The sequence below is a fragment of the Anomaloglossus baeobatrachus genome, chromosome 4 (assembly GCF_048569485.1).
Source record: "Anomaloglossus baeobatrachus isolate aAnoBae1 chromosome 4, aAnoBae1.hap1, whole genome shotgun sequence".
Taxonomy (NCBI): domain Eukaryota; kingdom Metazoa; phylum Chordata; class Amphibia; order Anura; family Aromobatidae; genus Anomaloglossus; species Anomaloglossus baeobatrachus.
The window spans coordinates 76,168,377-76,190,027 of NC_134356.1; the positions used below are offsets into that span (position 1 = coordinate 76,168,377).

At 42.7% G+C, this 21,651-nt stretch overlaps 1 protein-coding gene across 3 annotated transcripts in view; it reads right to left on the reverse strand.

Moving 5' to 3' along the window:
* The window catches only part of LOC142303207 (protocadherin gamma-B1-like), a 184,571-nt gene that overhangs the window by 140,849 nt on the left and 22,071 nt on the right, over positions 1–21,651 (reverse strand). The window contains exon 1 of one of the 3 annotated variants that reach the window (XM_075344409.1): positions 9,629–12,204. The exons of the other annotated variants lie outside the window; for them this stretch is intronic. Coding sequence (XP_075200524.1) covers positions 9,629–12,049 — 2,421 coding nt within the window. The 5' untranslated portion in view covers positions 12,050–12,204. Of the gene's footprint in view, positions 1–9,628; positions 12,205–21,651 lie in introns of those variants that run through there. 3 annotated transcript variants of the gene reach the window in all.

The window sequence follows — 21,651 nt, forward strand, 5'->3', positions numbered from 1 at the left end:
CTCTTGTAACGCTCCTGAGCCGTAGCCACAGTGTCCTTTAGAACCTCCAGATTTTGTCGTAGCTCTGTCACTCTGTCCTCCACCGCTGGCACTGAAACCGCAACCGGTGACCTAGGCAAGACATTCGGATGGTAACCCAAGTTAGCGAAAAAGGGCGTTACCTTAGTGGAGCTGCTCTGAGTGTTGTTATACGAGAACTCCGCCAACGGAAGCATCTTCAACCAATCATCCTGCAGATGGCTGACATAACATCGAAGGTATTGTTCCAGGGTTTGATTAGTCCGTTCGGTTTGCCCATTTGTCTGAGGATGGTATGCAGAAGACAAACAGACATCAATCTGGAGTGCCGTACAAAACCCCTTCCAGAACCTAGACGTGAACTGCACGCCCCGGTCAGAGATGATCTCGTCTGGTACCCCATGCAATCGAAATACATTCTGGATAACCAAATCCACTGTCTCTGCGGCTGAGGGAAGACCGGTACACGGAATAAAGTGAGCAGCTTTGGTCAACCGATCCACCACCACTAAAATGGTATTGTGACCGCCTGAGACCGGCAACTCCACAATAAAATCCATTGATATAGACCCCCAAGGGCGAGATGGCACGGGTAATGGTTGAAGGAGTCCCGTAGGAGCCACACGAGGGACCTTGCACCGGGCACAAACCACACATGAGTGGACATAGTCCTTTACATCCTTTAAGCAGGTAGGCCACCAGAAAAAACGGCTCAGAAATTCCTGCGTCTTCTGTACCCCCCTATGACCAGCCAACACGGAGTCATGGACCAACTTGAGAACCCGAAGTCTTACGGCCTCCGGGACATAAATGCGTCACTCTCTCAACCACACACCATTCCGAAGAACAAGAGTTACATCATTCGGGGGGGCAGCAAGGAATACGTCACCATCATAGGCCAGCTTGATGTCCTTCCACAAGTCCTGGTCCTGGATTACTCCAATGAAATTGGCATCCGATAACACGGTCTGAGACGGGGTTCCAGGCACGGAGTCCACGGCGTGGATTCGGGACAAGGCATCGGCTTTCCCATTACGTGAACCTGGACGGTATGTAACAATAAAATTGAATTGGTTAAGGTATAAGCTCCAACGGGCTTGCCGTGGAGACAGGCACCTGGCAGACTTAAGAAATTCCAGATTACGATGATCTGTGAGTACTATCACTTGCTGCGCGGCTCCCTGTAAGTGGTGTCTACATTCCTTGAAAGCGGAAATAATCGCCAACAATTCCTTGTCCGCAATGTCATAGTTCCTTTCTGCAGGGGACAACCGGCGGGAAAAGAAAGCACACGGATGCAAGAGACTCTTGTCCCCAGTCCTTTGAGAAAGGATGGCCCCTAATGCGTAGTCGGAAGCGTCGACTTCCACGATAAAGGGAAGTGCGGGATTCGGATGTACCAATATTGGCGCTGAGGTAAAACAAACCTTGAGACGATGGAATGCTTCCTGGGCCTGGGCGGACCACACAAACTTCTGTCCTTTCTTGGTTAACAGAGTGATGGGACGAACGATCTCTGAAAAATTACGGATAAAGCGCCGGTAAAAGTTGGCAAAACCGACAAAGCGTTGTACCTCTTTGATGTTTCCCGGTTCCGGCCAGTCTAGAATTGCTTGTATCTTGCCAGACTCCATGTTCAATCCCTGAGGAGAGATGACATAACCTAAGAATTGTATTTGTGAGGAATGGAATTCGCATTTCTCCAGTTTGATGTACAGGTGGTTTTCCCTCAGTCGGGTAAGTACGGTCTTGACGTGCTCCTGGTGTTCCTGTAGGGAATCAGAAAAGATTAGGATATCGTCCAGATAAATCACCATGAATTGGTCCATGATATCCCTAAAAATGTCATTAACTAGATGTTGGAAAGCCGCGGGAGCGTTACAAAGTCCAAAAGGCATCACTAGGTACTCAAAATGTCCATACCGACATCGGAACGCGGTCTTCCACTCGTCTCCGGGACGTATATGAAGTAGATTATATGCCCCACGGAGATCCAATTTGGTGAATATTTTTGCTTGTTGGACCCTCTCCAATAGCTCAGGAATCAACGGTAACGGATACCGGTTCCGGATGGTTATTTTATTCAGTTCCCGGTAGTCAATACAGGGTCTCAGAGTCCCCTCTTTCTTTTTCACGAAAAAGATGGGTGCCCCTGCTGGTGAGGTAGACGGGCGAATAAATCCCTTGGCTAGACTTTCATCAATGTACTCTTTTAGTGCTTCCAGCTCAGGTGCCGCCAACGGGTAGACATGACCAAACGGAATCTCCGCCCCTGGGAGTAAGTCTATGGGGCAATCATACGGTCTATGCGGGGGAAGCCGATCGGCCTTTCTTTTGTCGCATATATCAGCGAAGTCACGATAAACCGGGGGTAAAACAGGTACCTGTACAGTGTCCTCCGCATTTGGTGTTACTGGAACCGGAACAGTTGGACTAATGGTCGGACCACTCTGGGGTGGGAAGGATATTTCCTTAGTCTCCCAATCGATGACAGGATTTGTAGACCGTAGCCACGGAATACCTAAAATAATCGGAAAATGAGGAGAAGAAATTATCATGAAAACAAGGGTCTCCTGCTGACCTGGCTTCATCACGCATTCTAGTGGAACTGTTTCCCGATCAACTGGTCCAGAGATTAACGGAGACCCGTCTACCGTCTCCATGGTAACCGGTGAGGATCTTTGCTGAGTCCGGATACCGTGTTTCCTGGCAAAAGAAGAGTCCATGAAATTTCCCCCTGCCCCAGAGTCTATCATTGCAGAGGTAGGTATTAGCTGTCCCTGCCACCGGATCTGAATAGGAAGTGAGCAATGGGTATATTTCCCTTCTGAGTCCTTCGGTGAGGTTGACATTACAGTCAAGGGAAATACCGCATCCAAGTGTCCACTTGCCTCGGAGATATCGGACTCTGCGTCCGTGTGGTCACACTCTGCCATGGCTGCCAATACCTTATTTGGGCGATTTGGACGTTTCGGGCAGTCGATCAAGAAATGGTCCGATTGACCGCAATAGAAACACAAACGCTCACGGAGCCGGTGTTCACGACGTTCGTTGGTCTCTCGTTTTTGCAGAGAGTCCACTTGCATAGGAACGTCCTCGGCCTCCCGTGGCGTCCTGAGAGCGGGTTCTCTAGAAGGAAACGCAAAATTGTTTATACGGTTTACAGCTGCCCATTTTTCCTGTCTACGTTCCGTCAAGCGGGTATCAATGCGCACACAGTGCTGGAGAAACAGTTCAAAATCCCCTGGAGATTCGGAACGAACTAACTCGTCCTTGATGGTACCGGACAAACCTTTTCTGAAAACAGACAATAATGCATTGTTTCCCCAGTCGGTGTCTACCACTAACCTCTTGAACTCAGTGGCGTATTCAACGACAGAACGCTTTCCCTGACGTAAGGAAAGGAGAGCCGATTCAGCGGTAGCACGGCGATTCGGATCATCAAACATTTGCGCCATTGCGGTCAGAAAGTTATCCAGGTTATTTAAACGGATATCCCGATTCTCTATCATAGGATTAGCCCAAGCCAGTGCTCGTGAGGTTAATAACATGATGATACATAACACCTTTGACCGGTCAGAACGGTAATAATCAGCATGTACATCAAAAAACAGTATACATTGGTTAACAAATCCACGAAACTGACTACGATCACCATTGAAACGGAATGGGGGTAACCTAGGCATACCGGCAGCTGATACGGACGTAGTGGGGACGGCTTCCTGAGCCTCCACTCTGACTTGCAAGTCCTGTATAGCCGGACCCAGTACCTGGTGATCATGGCCCAGCTGTGCCTCCACATCTCTAAGTTTAGTTTGCACCGCCTCCATCTCCTGCTGCAAGGAGTTAATCATGGAAAAGAGCTGATCTACTCGTGTCTCAGTCATTGCCCCAGCGAAATCCTCTTATTGGCCTGAGTATAATGTAATACTTATTGTATGTTCTGAGGATTTCGATAGCGTTAGGGCAATGACAACCAGAGACGAGTTCTGGGTACAAGATGTTTATAATATGTAACCACGGTAGATACACAACGGAACAAACACAGTAGAACAAACACACAAAATACCTTCCCGAAACAGAGCGAAGGGAATTCCCGGGGCCACGCACCGGACTCCCCCAGGGAGACCACCAGAGCGAACCCCTATAGAGGGACTGTCCAGCAATCACCCCGGAAGGCCTAAATGCGCAGCAGCCGGGACACAAGGGGCAAGTGGTAAAGTCCAGAAGTGTCCGTACGGGATGATAGTCCAGAGTGGTTACGAACCGGAGGGAAACCGGGCAGAGTGCTGACCGAAGATGGCAGACGGAATCCGGGCACAGCTTGAAGAAACCGGGTATGGTCCAAAGTCGGTCGGTAGTCTTTCAGGAGGATCCAAAGGCAATCAGGATTTGGAAGCAGCAAAGCAGGAGCACACAGCAAGCAGTATACTCAGGCACTGGACTAAGCTTAGAGGCGGCCTTTTAAGCAGCTGGACAGGAAGTAGGGCAACAGAACAGTAAACTCCATGTTAACTGAGGGCAAGCTCATTCAAAAGAGAACTGGAAAACCCGGAAACCTGACACAAGCTCTCCATGAGCAGTGTGGGTGCAGTAATCTGAGAATACTGCACTCACACTGCCCCGGTCCAACCTAGGGCAGAGTGACCTGCAGTAACCTCATTCCAGAATATGAGGGGCACGCTCACAGAACGTACCCCCCATTTTCTGGAACAGCAGTCTCTCCATGTGAGGAGTGTGACTGCAGATTACCGCACTCACCCTCCCCCGGTCCACAGTGGAGCCTGTGCAGCAGCGACGTCAGGGTCCAGCTGACAGCCGCTGTCTGCGCATGCGCCGCCAGCATTGAAGAAGAAGAAGAAGGAGGCGGCGTGATCGCGGGACGGATCACCAGCAGACAGGTAACGTATGACCGGGGGCTGGGGGGGGTGACGGGGGGTGACCTAGCGGGACCTGGGGACACCTTTCTGTCGCATGTGACGTGTCACATGCGGCAGAAAGAGCAGAATGAATGCGGCCGCGCGCTGTGCGCCGCCATCTTCCACGCTCCGGAGGGGGGAGGGGGGTGGTGGCTCTGGAGAACCGGAGGGGGCTCCGGTGACCAGAGGGCTCCGGTGGACCGGAGGAGGGGTCAGGGGGAGGACATTTCCCTCCGATCTGAAATGTTTGATCATTTCAGATCGGAGGGAAATGAATGCAGAGCCGGCGCCGGCGGCAGTTTTCTGTGCGCTTCGGCGCCATTTTGAGTGCTCCGGAGGGGGGGTAGGGGTGGTGGGGGGACTCTCCGGTACCGGGGGCTTTGGGGGCACTAGGGGTTTAGATTTCTTTATCATCTGACATGTTTGATCATGTCAGATGAAAAAGAAATCAGTTTTACCGGCCATTTCTTTTTTTTTCATATGTTCGTCGGTATACAGTGTATACCGCCGATCACATGATCGGGGTCCAAAAAAAACACCCCGATTCATAATCTGGGGGGTCTCAGCTACCCCCGGTAGCTGAAACCCCCGAGATTTTCGGTCGCTGGGGGGCGCTACAGGGTTTTTTCGGGCCGCCGCTTTAAAGCGGCGGAACAGAATAAGTACCCTGTTTTGCCGCCGCTTTAAGTCGTACGGCCGTCGTTATGAGGTTAATTATATTTTTTCAATAAAGAATTATTTTGTCTATTATTCTTTTGGGGGACTCAACCTTGCAGCATGGGTGTTGTGAGGCACCAGGTCACCCGCCCTGCTGGTGCACCCTCGCCGCAATGATGGATGGCACTTGACACCACAACTTTAAGGCTTAACAAAGTTAGGAACCCACAGAGAGGTTCATCGTGACGTGGCAGTGGGCTTCATACAGTCATATCAGAATCTTAAACTAAGAACCTTATGATCAGTTGCATAAATTTTTGCCTAGCAGCATTAGATCAACTTATGATTTTTAGATGTGTGGTCCATGTCTCTTACTATAGCTATGGCACATATTATAAGTCACTGTATTATTATTATTTATATTATAGCACCAATTATTCCATGGTGTTTTACATGTGAAATGGGGTTTACATAATAAAAACAAATACAATAGTCATGAATAGAGCTGATCGAACGCCCGAAAAACCGGGGACGGCGGATCACTGACAGACTTAAAAATAAGTCTGATCCGCTCCGGAATCCGATGCCCATATAAGTCAATGGGGACCGGAATCTGGAGATTAAAAACGTTTGTGGAGGGGATGGGAGGTAGGAGCGCGCGTGTTTTACTCACTGACATGGCGGCACACTTCTTCCGGGTCACGTTTTTCTCTTCCGGAGCCCACAATTCAATATTCATTGTTTTGCCCGCCCACCGGCACGTATCATTGGTTGCAGTTAGACACGCCCCCACCCTGAGTGGCAGCGTGTCAGCTGACTGCAACCAATCACAGGCGGCAGGACGGCCGGTGGGTGGGGAAAGCAGTGTATCTGTCGCAAGTGTGACTCCGGCTTTTTTTTTTATATTTAAATAAAAAATTTAAAAAACCCGACGTGCGGTCCCCTCTAATTTTCATCCCTAGCCCTGATAATGCTGGCTGGGAGCTGGTATTTCAGCCTGCAGCCGCCCGGTATTGCCGCATCCATTAGATGTGGCAATCCCGGTACATTTACGGCTCTTCCTGGAGGCGTTATGCGGTGCCAGTCGGGGTAATAGGTTTGTGATCGCATGGGCATCTGTGAGATACCCGCATCACAAACCTGTAAATGAATGTAAATAAACACACACAGAGCAAAATTCCTTTATTTAGAATAAATTACAAACACGTCCTTGTTCACCACTTTATTACCCAACACCCTGCGGCTCCTGCGAAATCCACACGTCCCACGGCGACACATCTGGCTCTGCTACATGTCACAGCTAGCAGCCGTAAAGCACGGCTGCCACCTCTGAGTGTAGACACTGAGCAGAGGCTGTGACAGGCTGGGCTGTGACATTTTCTCCTCCACAGATCCAGCCCTTCCCCTCCTCAGTGTCGGCTCGCACCCCACAGCAGAGGTCCGCTCTCACTGACCTCTAGCAGGGACACTCGCATGACACTCAGCTCTGCTGTACTGCCAGCGTGAGCCGTGTGTCATGCGAGGAAATTGCACCGGTGCACGCAGAGACAGACAGCGGAGGAGATGGGGAGAATGTGCTCCCCCTCTTCTCCGCTCCTGTGATGCGATTGCAAGATCTCATCACAGTCGCATGACCCTCGGCTGACACACACAGCAGAGGGTCATTTGCATATCGCTTATGATGCTGTCACATCAGAAGCGGTACGCAAGTGTACAAGAGCCCTCAGAAGTGTGCGAGTGATGATATGTCAGACTCGTGCGGGTCTGACATGACATCACCCGTCACAGTCTGCCACTGTCTGAACATGAGTGTGCATGTACCTAGAAACACATGCACGCTCCTGTCACAAGTGTGTGCGGATGATGCAATGTCAGACACGTGCGGGTCTGACATGACATCACACGGCACAGTCTGCCACTGTCTGAACATGAGCGTGCATGTACCTAGAACACACATGCACGCTCCTGTCAGATGTGTGTGCGGCTATGCTGCGATGTCAGACTTGTGGGAGTCCCTCGCAAGTGTGACTGCTGCCTAAGATAAACCACATGCGTTTTGTTTTTTTCAACTTAAATAAATAATTTAAAAAAAAAAACCCGAAGTGCGGTCTCCCCCAATTTTCATCCCCAGCCATGATAATGCTGGCTGGAGGGCTGGTATATTCTCAGCCCGCAGCCGCCCGGTATTGCCGCATCTATTAGATATGACAATTCCGGTGCAATATCGGCTCATCTTGATTGCCCTGGTCCGGTGGCAATCAAGGTAATAGCAGGGGTTAATAACAGTGCACGGGTGCTACTAAACCCTAGGTTTGTGATTGCAGGGGCGTCTGTGAGATACCCGCATCACAAACCTGTAAATTACAGTAAATAAACAAGACACAGAGAAATCCTTTATTTGGAATAAAGTACAAACGCAGCCTCCTCCTTCACAACACCCCAAAACACCCCTCCAGCTCTGGTGTAATCCACACGAGATCCAGCGAAGACACATCCAGCTCTGCTACATGTCAGAGCGAGCAGCCATAGAGCACGACCGCCCGCTCTGAGTGCAGCCTATTACTGAGCCGCGATAAGAGATGACTGCAGGGCAGAGCTGCCACAGGCTGGAGGGCGCATCAGCCAGGAACCAATCACAGATGAGAGGATGGCCGGTGGGCCGGGAAAACACGGAAAGCTGTGTGTATGCGATGGAAAGTACAGGAAGTCAAAGCGCGACCCGGAAACAGTGTGCCGCCATGACACAGAGTCTCGGTAAGTATGAAACGCTCATTTATTTCTGATTTTGTTCATTTTTATTAATTGCCAAATCCGGATCGTGCTCCCGGAATCCCGAGCCCAGGTGCGGTACAGATATAGTGCTGAAACCACGCGGATCCGGACTTATACAGTCCGGATCCGCTCAGCACTAGTCATGAACAAAACAAGACACAGTTTGGTACAGAAGGAGAGGACTCTGCCCCCGAGGGCTCACAGTCTACAGGGGATGGTTGAGGATACAGTAGGTGAGGGTAGAGCTGATCATCAATCGGTATATTATCTTCTGAACAATATATATACTATAGTCTGGGAGAAACTGGGATTTGTTTTGGCTAATGGAATGGCACTATATACTTATTTGGGATTTTTTTTTTAATCTAATTTATCTCCTCCAGAGAAAAATTTATAATTATATCAACCTTCTCACCTGGCCCAAAGATGAGGATCCTGAACAAGGTATCCACCACGACAGTATGTAAAAAAAGTTTACTAAGCTAGTTAATCCCTCTTAATAAATCATAACTGTTGTGATAACTACAGACACAGGAAAATTATCATTAGGTTTACATTAACTATCATTTTTAAACATAAAATGTAGACCCTAAAGCTTGCTTTACATGTTGCAATTTTGCATACGATCTCGTATGCGATTTGCAACGACCCCATCGTATGTGCGGCACGTTCAATTTATTGAACGTGCCGCACATACGAGTAACCCCCCGTCACAAGTACTTACCCATCCATACGACCACGATGTGGGCGGCGAACGTCCACTTTCTGGAGTGGGAGGGACGTTCGGCGTCACATCGACGTCAAGCGGCAGCCGGCCAATAGATGCGGAGGGGCAGAGCTGAGCGGGACGTAAACATCCCGCCCACCTCCTTCCTTCCGCATTGTGGGCCAGGAGCCGCAGGACGCAGGTGAGATCTGTTCATCGCTCCCGGGGTGTCACACACTGCGATGTGTGCTACCCCGGGTACGATGAACTATCTGACGTGCAATTCCAGAGAAAGGTACGATGTGTTTGCGATGAACATTTAACCGTTCAATCGCAATCGCACGTACCTGTCATACACTGCAATGTACCTTACAATCCCGGATGTGCGTCACTTACGACGTGACCCCGCCGACACATTGTAAGATATATTGCAGCGTGTAAAGCGGACTTAACAGCAAGTGATTAGCTCCAGAAAAAGTAGTTCCTGAAGGACAAATACATTTAGAATAAACAAGGTACATATTACCGACCTTTACACAAAAGGCAAACATCTTACCTGTTCTGTGCTTGGACATGGTTCTTTGAGAAAAAAAGTTCCTTGTTCTGTGTTATCAGCATCAAGCAAATTTTCCACAGGAATATCTCCACTTCGATTCATATAAGAAAAGTCACCATGAGCAGGGTCTAGGGTCACACACATATTATATGAGTATGGTAAAGGTAACGATCCATCACTGTACATGGAGAATGTCCTGGGATCAATTGGAGGATACAGATTTGTAGCGAGAGAAGAGAAGGCTGGCAATGGTTTTGGCTGCTTACATTTGGATATAATCGCCACCATCACAGTTATTATAAAGAGGAATGAAATAAGTGCAAGTCCAACCACTAAGTATAACTGTAAGTTGCTTTGAGTTTCTTCATCTTTCAGTTTGTTGCTGAGCTTAGGAACAACCTGCTGAAAGTCATCTGCAATAATAAGACTTAAGGTGGCTGTAGCTGAGAGAATGGGATGTCCATTGTCCTTCACCATCACTACTACTTTGTAATTCAAAATGTCCTTTTCTTGAAAGATGCGTGATGTTCTGATCTCCCCTGTGCGCTCACTTATCACAAAATGATTTTGGTCTGACACTTGAATAAAATGGTAAGAGAGCCAGGAATTATGTCCAGAGTCTTCATCCATCGCAACTACTTTAGTTACTAAAGAACCAGGCTCAGAAACAAATGGAACCATCTCAAACACAACTGACCCACCAGTATCTGGTGATGGGTATAAGATCTTTGGAGCATTGTCATTCTGGTCCACTATATGGATAAATAATGTAACATTGCTGCTCAGAGAAGGGGATCCATTGTCTGAGGCTGTGACTTCTATTATAAACTCCTTGTTCTGTTCATAATCAAATGATCTTTGTGCATAAAGAACTCCGGTCTCTATATTGATGGAGAGATAAGACGTCATTGATGGAGTTTCTGTAATGGTGTTAGAAATTGAGTAAATTATTTTAGCATTGTTTCCAGTGTCAGGATCTGAGGCTTGTATACTGAATATTGAAGCTCCCGGTAGATTGTTCTCTGGCACATGAGCCACATAAGAAGATTTAAAAAATAGTGGTGGATTGTCATTGACATCTGATACATCCAATGTGAGAACTCGTGTACTGGAAAGAGGTGGCGTTCCTCTATCTGTAGCTATAATAGTGACATTATAAGAAAATGTTTTCTCTCGGTCAATACCAGCACTTAACACAAGTCTGTAGTAAGTGTTTGATGACAATAAACTAAAGGGAACATCTTCAATAATTTGGCAGTCAACATCTGCATTATCTCCTGAATCTTGGTCTTGGACTTCGATCAGAGCGATCATTGTTCCAGGTGCAGAATCCTCAGGAATCGGAGAAGATAATGAGGAGATGGATATCTCAGGAGCATTGTCATTTACATCTATGACCTCCACCAGAACTGTACAATGAGCTACAAGGCCTCCTCCATCCTTGGCTTGTACGGACAATTCATAATTCTTTGTTTCTTCAACATCTAAGTTACCATTGATCTTGATTTCACCACTATTTGGATTAATGCTGAATATTCCTGTATGGTGGATGTTTCCAGATGTTTTAATAAAGGAATATGTGATATGTGCGTTGACTCCTTCATCATTGTCTGTTGCATGTAACATGATTACTGTAACATTAACTGGGATGTTTTCCTTTAAGGTGACTTTATACATATTTTGATTAAATATAGGGGCATTGTCATTGGCATCTATAATAATAACTTTTAGTAATGTTGTACCAGTCCTGATAGGATTTCCTCCATCCAAGGCTGTTAGTATTAGTCTATGAATGTCTTGTTTCTCTCGATCTAATGGATTCTCTAGTACAAGCTCTGGAAATTTACTTCCATCTATTCTGATATTCTCAGTGAGTGTAAAATACTGATTATCACTGAGCTTATATGTCTGCACTGAATTACTACCAATATCTGGATCTTCTGCCCTTTGTAAGGCAAATCTAGCTCCTGGTGATGCAAATTCAAATATTTCCAAAGTAATTGTATTATGGTAGAATTGTGGAGAATTATCATTTATATCCTGAATTTCTACTTTTATGTTAAAATTATTGAAAGGCTTTTCAACCACAGCATCAAAAGTTAAGAAACATGAATCTTCTGTCCCACACAATGCCTCTCTGTCTATCCTGTCTTTAATATACAGGTTTCCATTATTAAGATCTAAATAGAAATATTTCTCTGAAGCTTTGGATACAATCCTCAGTTTTCTAGATGAGAGCTGTTTATCATCTAATCCAAGGTCATCTGCAATATTTGCAATAACAGAATCTTTCCTCATTTCTTCTACAATGGAATAATGAATCTGACCAGAGACTGAGTAACAAAGATAAGAAAATAAGACACATATTACTTGCCATCGGATTCCTGTGCTGCTTTGTATAAGAAATTCCATCTTGTCCATCCACAGTGATGATGTTTCATAAATATCCAGTAATATTTTATCATCCAATGCAAATGATAAATAGAAAAATGTTAATAATATCTGTATTTGTCTTTTTCAAGTTATATCCTTATCTCTGTGTCCAGGAGAATCCAGAAAATGTCTGTGTTTCTTTCTTAAAATCTGCAATGTGCTTGACACAGGAAAATTCCAGTCGTTTCCTAGTTTTGCAGTTTTCTCCTTTATGGTTAAACAGCGGCGCTCAGAGGTGAAAATACTGAATTACAGTATTTTTCAATTATTTTTTCATGTGTAAAATTGAAGTTTTAAAGATTATTTTAATGCCCATTACATTCTAAAAACATATTTTCTAAGTTTCTGAATTTGATCATTTAATTGCTTCTATATTTCGATTTTATAAAACAGGAAAAAACAGTCATTACACATACCCAGTAAAAGATTTATCTTTAAAAGTAGTTAAACATTTTTTTAATCTTGCAGGTGTAAAAATAAGATTATTATAGTTACAAAGTACAGTTGATAAAAGATATGTGGTCATCACGATGAATCAGGGAATAAAAGAGGACACAGATTTGCAACAATCCAGTAACAAACAGAGCTCAGATTCCGTATCTAAAAGTGTTTTAGAATAATAAAAGCTAAACTTTAATTTTTGCGGTAGGTATAACAAGTAAACATTTTTTTATTAGGCAGTTTTAGAAAATGAAATTCAGATTATGTATATCCTAAAAAAGGATGTACAATTGATAAAGATGACGACTGAATGTCCCAAAATTATACAACATATTTTTTATCTTTAATTTGTAAATTTATGAACATTTTTGAAAATGTGTATTTTTACATGTAAGATGTATCAGAAGTTTAGACATGAAATGTAAGATTTTCCCTGCAGTATTCTGTATGGAAAATATAGCACAAAAGTACTATCCTTTAAATTTAAGCTTGGTATAGAACTGTTTCTTCTATCAAATGTACAATTTTAGAAATCTTATTTGAAGTTAAAATATATCACTGGTGGACCTATGTTGGTATAAATATATCTCTAATTAATATTAGGTAATATAATATTTAGAACTGTTTAAACAGATTAATGATTTGAGAAAAGGAACTATATTTACAACTATGTTTTTTTCCCAGTTTTGCCTATCCCCATTTACACTTCTAAGTTTCCCTCTTCCTTTTAAGTTTTTTCTTTTCCTCCTTGTCCTCCCCCTTCCTATCCCTACCATCTTTATAAATATGTTTTAAGTATTGTAAAATATTAAAATTAGTTATACTCAAAAGATAAAAGTGATATAATACTGTTAAAGGGACTGTCAGGGGCCATTATAGCCATGGCAAAGTCTGCTGTTCGCTGCAGTGCAGCCCTGTGTTCTTCCTCTGCACCCTGATTACCCCTTTATTGCAATGCAGTAATAAGTATACTTTTTCTTCATGCAACACAAGCACTGACACAGTCACAGGTTCTTTCAAGCAAACTTCTTTACTTGTCAACTTTAAACCTAGCTTCTTATCTCGCCTGAGGCAGGTATAATCTTGTTCTCCAAAGGGGTTAACATTAGTAATGGATAATTTGTACATTTTACTGGCCGACCGTTTCCGTGGTACTCGGGCTCCTGATTGGGTCCCTAAGCTCCTCATCCTCTCTTTCAGCTTCCTTATTCATGGCAGAATCAACTGTCTTTCTGGTCAGTCAAGACCTACTCTTCTCTTCAGAGCCCACTGACCTTCCACTGATTGAGGAACTCGTTAGGTATCCGCCAAGGAATGGCCAAAACCCTGCCCTTACCACACTGTGTGTCTGGCACCTGAATTCGACCTAGAAGGTCACACGAATTAAAATTATTGGGGTTTTTCCTTCACCACGTCTCTCACAGATGCAGAATCTTACTCTTCCTTTGACTTCCCTCATTCTAACTAACTTCTTAATCGTTATTTTTGCCTAAGCTCCTCCTCCCTTTTAACTCCCTCTAGCCCGGGAGTATCAGGTAAACAGCTTACACATTGTTACCACCTAATGTTTGTATGAACACATTACAACATGAACTTCAAACATTACATTTTATACATAGTGGAATCGCACGTCTGGGGCGGCCAAGCCTTACACCCCCTTACAATACCACATTAACATGTTGTATGTTTTTTGTGGTATAAATATTGTTCTTTTGCATTTTTGAAAAGTAAATAAAAGAAAAACGTACCATCCATTAAACTCCCTATAGCTACCACACCAAACAAAAAATAGGAAATATTACAATTAATGAAGCAATTATTTTAAATAAAGGATCAACTGCTTTTAATCTAGTATAATGTGAGCTTTCATTGATCATTTTTTCTTATTCTCTACTGAGAGAAAATCAGGTCATTATAGTCGTGTTACAAAAAGTCAATACAAAGGTAGTGTATTTTACAGTACCCAGAATTGTGCATAAAATCCTCTGTGATATATTCTGCACACTTAAAATATGCAGTGTTGATTGGCCAATGCTTTGCATTTGCAATCCACAGCAAGTCAATTTATCCTGGAGATGTAATTGACATTGCACATTTCACTTATTTCAGCGGACCACATCATGAAGCCCATTTTTTGCAAAGTTATCAGCAGTGGTAAATACCTCTACAAATATTGATTTGGTATTTCTGCTGTGCGAGCTTTACAGCAGACATGCTACACATGTTCTTGCCATAACAGGTTTAATTATGTTGCAGTGCTGGACAAGGATCCTTACATACATTCATTATTCAAGGAGTTTTATCAATCTCCACTTGTTAAAAGACTCCCTTTCCAATAAAAAGATCACAACTATTGATGAGCATACTAGCAGACGTTTGGGTTAACCGAATTTGGCCAGACTTTAGTTTAATGTTTTGTTTGAGACCCAGAGTTGACCCAAGTTCGACCCGAAATCTGAACCCTATAGAGTGCTATGGGTACCTGAACTTATGTGATGTAAAATGACTATAAAATGGTTGCATTAAGGGCAGGCTAGGGTGCTGTAAAAAGGAGCAAAATTAGGGTGATTGCCCTGCAAATGTGGATTTGGAATAAATTGGTGAATGAGGTGGTGTGGGGGAGTCTTTATTCAATTCAACTTTTTTTCCTGTGAGTATCTTTAACTCTATACTTGATGGGTTAGTAATGGAGTTGTATGACAGATGCCTATCCATTATTAACCCCTGGGCTTGATGACAGCTGTCAATTCACAACTGACATCAACCCAAAAGTACTACCCTGATTGCCACTGCACCACAGCAATGGGAAAGAGCTGGGTAAAGCTCCAGAATTGGCACATCTAATGAATGCACCACTTCTAAGGTGGCTGTGGGCTGCTATTTTTAGACTGGGAGGGGTCAAATAATCATGGCCTTTCTCACCCTGATAGTACTGGCCCCATCTGACTGCTTTATTTTGGATGGTTATTTTTGATAACCAGCCAAGGTAAAGCAGACAGCTTAAGGTTGCAGCCTCTAACTTTCTGTTTTACCTGCGATGGTTATCAAAAATATGCTTGGCTCATGTCATTTTTATATATATATATATATATATATATATATATATATATATATATATACAGTGCTACAGTGCAGACCAAAAGTTTGGACACACCTTCTCATTCAAAGAGTTTTCTCTATTTTCATGACTCTGAAAATTGTAGATTCACATTGAAGGCATCAAAATTATGAATTAAAACATGTGGAATGAAATACTTAAAAAAGTGTGAAATAACTGAAATTATGTCTTATATTCTAGGTTCTTCAAAAGTAGCCACCTTTTGCTTTGATTACTGCTTTGCACACTCTTGGCATTCTCTTGATGAGCTTCAAGACGTAGCCACCGGAAATGGTTTTCCAACAGTCTTGAAGGAGTTCCCAGAGATACTTAGCACTTGTTGGCCCTTTTGCCTTCACTCTATGGTCGAGCTCACCCCAAACCATCTCAATTGGGTTCAGGTCTGATGACTGTGGAGACCAGGTCATCTGGCGTAGAACCCCATCAATCTCCTTCTTAGTCAAATAGCCCTTACACAGCCTAGAGGTGTGTTTGGGGTCACTGTCCTGTTGAAAAATAAATGATGGTCCAACTAAACGCAAACTGGATGGAATAACACGCTGCTGCAAGATGCTGTGGTAGGCATGCTGGCTCTGTATGCCTTCAATTTTGAATAAATCCCCAACAGTGTCACCAGCAAAGCACCCCCACACCATTACACCTCTTCCTCCATGCTTCACGGTGGGAACCAGCCATGTAGGGTCCATCCGCTCACCTTTTCTACAAAGACATGGTAGTTGGATCCAAAGATCTCAAATTTGGACTCATCAGACCAAAGCACAGATTTCCACTGGTCTAATATTCATTACTTGTGTTCTTTAGCCCAAACAAGTCTCTTCTGCTTGTTGCCTGTCCTTAGCAGTGTTTTCCTAGCAGCTATTTTACCATGAAGGCCTGCTGCACAAAGTCTCCTCTTAACAGTTGTTCTAGAGATGAGAAGGTGTGTCCAAAATTTTGGTCTGTACTGTATATATTTATCGTTCATTAACATATGAACAGTACCCAAACACTGAATTAGGACACAATCCTTTTTTTGTAGGATGTGCTCGAGTTTGAGCCCTGAGCGTCCAGTACAAACCCCCAACTTTAGTTTGGATTTTCCCATCCTTAGTCACAAATCATCTTTGCTGTAGGCCCACCAAGAAAATACATGTAATCTATGAGGAATTCTGAGTGAAAATGTTACATTTTTCTGCAGTGTCTCAACTGAAATAATAAAGCATTACACAGTAATGAGCTGTTACTTATATCAATCTTCTCTTCTAGAGAAAAGAGGAGGATCCTCTACAAGGAATCCACCAGTGGTGTATGTAAAAAAAAAGTATCCTCGACTAGATAATTACTCTAAAGCCTGCTTTACATGCTGCAATGTATCTTACAATGTGCCGGCGGGGTCACGTCGTAAGTGACGCACATCCGGCATTGTAAGGTACATTGCAGTGTGTGACAGGTACGTGCGATTGCGATTCAACGGTAAAACGTTCATTGCAAACACATCATACCTGTCTCTAGAATTGCACGTCAGATTGTTCATCGTACCCGGGGTAGCACACATCGCAGCGTGTGACACCCCGGGAATGATGAACAGATCTTACCTGTGTCCTGCGGCTCCCGGCCCACAATGCGGAAGGAAGAAGGTGGGCGGGATGTTTACGTCCCGCTCAGCTCCTCCCCTTCGCATCTATTGGCTGACTGCTGCGTGATGTCGATGTGATGCCGAACGTCCCTCCCACTCCAGGAAGTGGACGCTCGCCGCCCACATCGAGGTTGTATGGAAGGTAAGTATGTGTGACGGGGGTTACTCGTATGTGTGGCACGTTCAACAAATTGAACGTGCCTCACATACGACGGGGGCGTTGCAAATCGCATACGAAATCGTATGCAAAATTACAACGTGTAAAGCAGGCTTAAGACATAACGTTTGTGAAAATTACAGACACAGGTAAGTTATAAGTAAGTTTACATTATTCGTTTTGTACTTTATTCATATAAAGTACATCCTAATAGCAAGTGATTTGCTCCAAAATTGCTGCTAAAGGACAAATAATTCTAGAAATCACACAGTACATATTACAGGCTTTTATACAACAATCAAAAAGTGAAAAGATCTTACCTGTTCTGCGCTTGGAGAGGCTTCTTTGAGACTTTCAGTGCCTTGTTCTGTATTTTCAGCATCAATCAGATTTTCCACAGGAAAATTTCCACTTGGATTCATGTAAGTAAAGTGTCCATCAGCAGGATCTAGCGCCACACACATATTATATGAGTATGGTAAAGGTAACGATCCATCACTGTACATGGAGAATGTCCTGGGATCAATTGGAGGATACAGATTTGTAGCGAGAGAAGAGAAGGCTGGTAATGGTTTTGACTGCTTACATTTGAATATAATTGCCACCATCACAGTTATTATAAAGAGCAAGGAAATAAGTGCAAGTCCTACCACTAAGTATAATTGTAAGTTGCTGTGAGTTTCTTCATCTTTCAGCTTGTTGCTGAGCTTAGGAACAACCTGCTGAAAGTCATCTGCAATAATAAGACTTAAGGTGGATGTAGAAGAGAGCGCTGGATGTCCATTGTCCTTCACCATCACTACTACTTTGTAATTTAACATGTCCTTTTCTTGAAAGATGCGTGATGTTCTGATCTCCCCTGTGCGCTCACTTATCACAAAATGAGTTGAGTCTGAAACATGTATAAAGTGGTAAGAGAGCCAGGAATTATGTCCAGAGTCTGCATCCACCGCCACCACTTTAGTAATTAGAGAGCCAGGCTCAGAACCAAAAGGAATTATCTCAAACACAACTGACCCACCAGTATCTGGTGAAGGGCATAGGATCTTTGGTGCATTATCATTCTGGTCCACTATATGGATAAATAATGTAACATTACTGCTCAGAGAGGGGGATCCATTGTCTGAAGCTGTAACTTCTATTATAAACTCCTTGTTCTGCTCATAATCAAATGATCTTTGTGCATAAAGAACTCCGGTCTCTATATTGATGGAGAGGTAAGATGTCATTGATGGAGTTTCTGTAATGGTGTTGGATATTGAGTAAATTATTTTAGCATTATCTCCAGCGTCAGGATCTGAGGCTTGTATATGGAATATGGAAGCTCCTGGTAAATTGTTCTCTGGCACATAAGCCACATAAGAAGATTTAGCAAATATTGGTGGGTTGTCATTGATATCTGATACATCCAAGGTAAGGTCTCGTGTACTGGAAAGAGGTGGAGATCCCCTATCTGTAGCTATAATGGTGATATTGTAAGAATATGTTTTCTCTCGGTCTATAGCAGCACTTAACACAAGTCTGTAGTAAGTGTTTGATGATAATAAATTAAAGGGAACGTCTTCAAGAATGTGGCAGTCAATATCTCCATTATCTCCAGAATCTTGGTCCTGGACTTCAATCAGAGCGATCATTGTTCCTGGTGCAGAATCCTCAGGAATTGGAGAAGATAATGAAGTGATGGATATCTCAGGAGCATTGTCATTTACATCTATGACCTCCACCAGAAGCTTACAATGTGCTTCAAGGCCTCCTCCATCCTTGGCTTGTACGGACAATTCATAACTCTTTGTTGCTTCAACATCTAAATCCCCATTGATCTTGACTTCACCTGTAGTTGGATTAATGCTGAATTTTCCTGTATGATGGATGTTTCCAGATGTTTTCAGAAAAGAATATGTGATCTGTGCGTTTACTCCTTCATCATTGTCTGTTGCATTCAATATGATCACTGTAGAATTAACTGGGATGTTTTCCTTTAAGGTGACTTTATACATATTTTGTATAAACATAGGGGCATTGTCATTGGCATCTATAACAATTACTTTTAATAATGTTGTACCAGACCTGATAGGATTTCCTCCATCCAAGGCTGTTAGTATTAATCTATGAATGTCTTGTTTCTCTCGATCTAATGGTTTCTCTAGTACAAGCTCTGGAAATTTACTCCCATCTATTCTGACATTCTCAGTAAGTGTAAAATACTGATTATCACTGAGCTTGTATGTCTGCACTGAATTACTACCAATATCTGGATCTTCTGCACTTTGTAAAGCAAATCTTGCTCCTGGTGATGTAAATTCAATAATTTCCAAAGTAATTGTATTATGGTAGAATTGTGGAGAATTATCATTTATGTCCTGAATTTCAACTTTAATGTTAAAATTATTGAAAGGCTTTTCAACCACAGCATCAAAGGTTAAGAAACATAAAATCTCTGAACTACACAATGTCTCTCTGTCTATCCTGTCTTTAATATACAGGTTTCCATTATTAAGATCTAGATAGAAATATTTCTCTGCTGTTTTTGATACAATCCTCAGTTTTCTAGATGAGAGGTGCTTATTATCTAATTCAAGGTCATCTGCAATATTTGCTATAACAGAGTCTTTCCTCATTTCTTCTACAATGGAATAATGAATCTGACCATAGACTGAGGAATAAAGATAAGAAAATAAGACACATATTACTTGCCATCTGATTCCTGTGCAGCCCTGTGTAGGAGATTCCATCTTGTCCATCTACTGTGATGATTTTTCCATAAAATATCCAGTAAGATTTAATCATCCAATGCAAAAAGTAAATAGAAACGTTAATAATATCTGTAATTGTCTTTTCAAGTTATATCCTTAGCTCTGTGTCCAGGAGAATCCAGTAAGTGTCTTTGACTCTTTCTAAAAAATCTGCAATATGTCTGACACAGGAAAATTCCAGTCGTTTCCTAGTTTTGCAGATTTCTCCTTTATGGTTAAAGAGCGGCGCTCAGAGGTGAAAATACAGAATTGCAATGATTTTTCAATTACTTTTTGACGTGTAAATTTAAAGTTTTAAAAATAATAATTTCTAATGCACTTTACATTCCAAGAACATAAAATAAGTTAATTTTCTAAGTTTCTGAATTTTATCATTTAACTTCTACTATGTTTAGATTTTATAAAACAGGAAAAAAACAGCTATTACATATACCCAATAAAGTTTTATCTTTACAAGTATTTATAGAAATTTAATCTTGCAGGTGTAAAAAGAAGATTATTATAGTATACAAAGTCACCAGTTGATAAAATACATGTGATCATCACATTCAACCAGGGAATAAAAAGGACACAGATTTACAACAATCTAGTAAGATCATATTCTATATCTAAAAGTGTTTTAGAATAAAAAAAGCTTAACTTTAATTTTTGCGGTAGGTAACAAGTAAATATTTTTTATTAGGCAGTTTTAGAAAGTGAAATTCAGATAATGTATATCCTAAAAAAAAACAATTTGTAAGGATGACAACTGAATGTCCCAAAATTATACAACATATATTTTATCTTTAATTTGTAAATTTATGAACATTTTTGATAATGTCAATTTATACATGTAGGATGTATCAGAAGTTTAGACATGAAATGTAAGATTTTCCATGAAGTATTTTGTATGGAAAATATAGCACAAAAGTACTATCCTGTAAATGTAAGGTTGGAATAAAAGAGTTTGTTTTATAAAATGCACATTTTTAAGAATCTCATTTAAAGTTATAATATATCACTGGTGGATATAAAGTTAGTATAATATATCTCTCTTTAGTTATACTAATCTAATAGAATGCTTACAACTGTTTAAACAGATTAATTGTCACGCATGCGAGACCTTATTGGGAGAGTGATTGAAAGGGGGTGCACCTGCTGTGTACCCTCAAGCTAGGGAGGTACCCTGGGCTGACCCTCAACCCAGAGTTATGCTTGAAGGTAGTGATGTCTGAGCCCCAACCTCTCCCTATCTCCTGTCCTGGACTTGATGGTAATGTCCGCTCCTTGTCCAACACCCAAGGGGACAGACCAGGACGGAGAACCCCAAAAAGACCCTCCTAAATGAGCAACAGAAAAGGGGAGTAATAAAAACTCAAACACCAAAGGGAAAACACACGGGGATGTACAGGTACTGGGAAGGGAAAAGGGAAAGTATCAATACCAGGTAAACACTTCCACACAACAAAGCACAGACCACAGCAGCAGCAAGAGACACGTTCTTCTACCTCCGAGCCCAGCTCGAGA